Source organism: Marmota marmota, unplaced genomic scaffold (assembly GCF_001458135.2).
Source record: "Marmota marmota marmota unplaced genomic scaffold, marMar, whole genome shotgun sequence".
In the NCBI taxonomy this organism is placed as follows: Eukaryota; Metazoa; Chordata; class Mammalia; order Rodentia; family Sciuridae; genus Marmota; species Marmota marmota.
Window position 1 is genome coordinate 3,488,921 of NW_026000261.1, and position 3,472 is coordinate 3,492,392.

Consider the following 3,472-nt stretch of genomic DNA (forward strand, 5'->3'; position numbering starts at 1 on the left):
CCCCCCCCCCTCCAGGTGGAGGTCTTTTCCCTATGAATTCAACTGAGTCCAGCCACAGAGCATCCTATAGATATTCCCCCAAGAATATTCTTATCCATCTCACAGGCCAGTGCTTTATTTTACTTGGGCAGGCCTTTCAGTAGGCCAGCTTTTCCTGGTGACCAGATCACAGTGTGACATTTTGTGCATGCTGGTAAGGGCATTCTTACTACCAACCACCAAAACTGAGGAATGATCTTTCCTACCACCCTTCATTCCCACCTCTTATATAAACCATAGAATCTCCCTAACTATAACTTCACCAAGTTGAGGACAAATTTTAAATGCCCAGTCTTTCACTTTTAAGGACTCTGTCAATGAAACACCTAGCAAACATTCAGGCATTAATGATTGCAGTTTTAATTGTTGTAGACATGGGTGCTGAAGGAACATAGCATTATCCATTCAGGAGAAGCAACCAATTCAGGAAGACAATACCAATATACTGACCATGGACTTGTTCTTTTTCTGGTCTTGCTGTCTGTCATGTAATCAACACTTCTTGAAGGCTTTCTGTTTTTGAGTACATTCAACTCCCAGGAATTCTGGTGATTCCGCATGCTATGTATATTTGTCACAGCTGCTTTTTGTTTTACTGAACCACAGCTGCTCCAGCTGCTGTCATCCAGCTGCTGTGTTAGCTGTGTGTGCCATTACTGGCCTCCTGCCTGCCTGATTTCTAACAGACACCCCCATGTTCTAGCTGTGGCCTCCTGAAATGGCCAGATTACTGAACCCCACATCCCCCCATTTTTCAACCCTCTGTTAGGCTTGGTGATACTTTGCATAGCCTATCCCAGACTGTTTGTGTCTTCCAGAAATTCAGATCCTGTGATAGGTCTGACTTGCCACATGCTCTGGTTCTTGTATCTACCCTGCTGTGACTTACTATTGATTTTCAATTACTTCATCAATTGGAAAACTTACTTGAATCAAACAAAAAGCAAATTTCTAAAAGTAGAGAGAGTATAACAGTGGTTGTCAGAGACTGAAGCCAGTAGGAAGGAGGGGTGAGGGTGAGAGAATGGTCAGTGGTACAATGGTACAGTTAGGTAGGAGCAAGATGTTCTGGTGTACTATTGCACAGAACGATGGCTATAGATAGCAATAATGTACAGTATATTGCAAACTAGCTAGAAGAAGGGATTGTGAATATTTTGCCACAAAGAAATGATAAGTGTTTGAGGTGGTGGAAGATAATCATTACCCTGATTTGATCATTACACAATGTACACATGTATCAAATCTTCCAGCCAGGTGAGGTTGATCGTACCTGTGATCTAAGTGGCTCCAGAGGCTGAGGCAGGAGGGTCTTGAGCTCAAAGCCAGCCTCAGAAACTTAGCAAGGGCCTAAGAAACTTAGAAAGACTCTGTCTCTCAATAAAAATATTTAAAAAGGGCTGTTTAAGGGCCCCTGGTTTCAATCCCCAGTAACGAATAAAAAATAGAAAGAGAAAGGTCACGTGCATGACCTTGAAAGAGCCCCCCCCCCAGCATCAAGCCAGTGCAGAGCACAGTCTTCATTCAAGTGAACTACCCCTCACTATACAGCCTGTGATACAGTTGTTGATTGGATTAGAATTTTCTCTACTTGAATCTGATGAAATAATAATAGTAATAATTAACATGTATTCTTTCATCTATTCAATAACTATTATTGAGTGCCTACTATGTAGCAGGTATATAATAAATCTATGTCTCTACCCTCAAGAGAATTCACATTCTAGTAGAAAGGATAGAAAATAAACATTAAAACACAAAAATTCTTAATAGTATATTTATTATTAATATTATTATAATATTTAATATTATTAGTAGTAAATAATAATTTTAGGGAATTTTAGATACTACAAAGAAAATTAAACAAAACAGTAGGATAGAGAATACTTAATGGAGCTACTTAAACAAGAGCAACCAAGGAAAGCCTCTCTGAGGAAGTGTCATTTGAGCTGAGATCTTTTAAGAAGATAGCCATGCAAAGATCTGCGGAAAGTCCTTTCCCAGAGAGAGGGATTTTTAAAAGCGATTTCTACTCACTTCTCCCCACCAAATAAACCCAAGAAAAAAATCCCAAAGCCTCTCAAAGTGCACTGGGCTTAATAATTTAATAATCTTGATATTTTTTTGGTACCAGGGATTGAATTCAGGGGCACTCAAACACTGAGCCACATCCCCAGCCCTATTTTATATTTTATTTAGAGACAGGGACTCACTGAGTTGCTTAGCACCTTGCTGAGGCTGGCTTTGAACTCATGATCCTTCTGCCTCAGCCTCCAAAGCTGCTGGGATCACAGGCGTGCACCACTGCATCAAGCCCAAGCAACATATTCTTTTTTTTTTAATTTCTTACATACATGACAATAGTGGAGTGTATTACAATCATAATTATCCATTCACAGCACAATTTTTCATAACTCTGTATATAAAGTATGTTCATACCAAATTATGCCATCATACATGAGCTCTCTTATTATTTTTTTGCATTACAATTCTTAATACACATTTATACCACAATTTATCATATCTCTGTTTGTATATAAGATATGTTGACACCAAATTCACATCTTTATACATGTATTTTGTATAATGATGCAACATATTCTTAACCATTGCATTTACTGCCTCTATAGTAGATCACATAGTCTGAAGATGAAAGAAAGAGTTTGGTAGAAGTAGTCCTTGAAATATGCCTTGAACATGCTTAGTGTTCTGTGGAGATTGAGGGAAGGGAGATGGTATTCCAGGTAGAAAAGCAAAGTACAGGACATAGAAGTAGGAACAAATAAAGTGACGTGGCTGTGTTAGACAAGAGACCAATATATGTGAGATCATCTGTCTGCCTATTGCAGATCTGACAGTCCTGTTAGAGATCAACTCACATTTTCTCTTTTCTTACTCTTGATAATTAACTAACCTGCTTTTTAAAAATCTCTTTTAGGCTCTTTGAAACACTTCAGTCACTCTTCTGGTCTGTATTTGGCCTTTTAAATCTCTATGTCACCAATGTGAAAGCCAGACATGAGTTCACCGAGTTTGTAGGAGCTACCATGTTTGGAACATACAATGTCATCTCCCTGGTAGTGCTGCTGAACATGCTGATTGCCATGATGAACAACTCCTACCAGCTTATTGCCGTAAGTAGCTTTGCTTTATCAGGGTCTTTACTTTGGTTTCAGGAGTGTGTGACATTGGTATGGAGCCCACTACAAGCTCAATGACAGTCTGGCTGTGCATAGTGGTGCATACCTGTAATCCCAGCTACTCCAGAGACTGAGGCAGGAGGATTGCAAGTTCAAGGTCAGCCTCAGCAACTTAGTGATACCATGTCTCAAAATAAAAACTAAAATGGGCTGGGATGTAGCTTAGTGGTAGAGCACTTGCCTAGCATGTGTGAAGCCCTGAGCTCAATCCCCAGTACTCGGGGGGGGGGGGG

General features: G+C 39.9%; 1 protein-coding gene across 1 annotated transcript in view; it reads left to right on the top strand.

The window, feature by feature from the left end:
* The window catches only part of LOC125614291 (short transient receptor potential channel 5), a 52,909-nt gene that overhangs the window by 14,579 nt on the left and 34,858 nt on the right, over nt 1-3,472 (top strand). Inside the window, exon 3 of the mRNA XM_048796864.1 lies at nt 2,978-3,173. Coding sequence (XP_048652821.1) covers nt 2,978-3,173 — 196 coding nt within the window. The remainder of the gene's footprint in view (nt 1-2,977; nt 3,174-3,472) is intronic.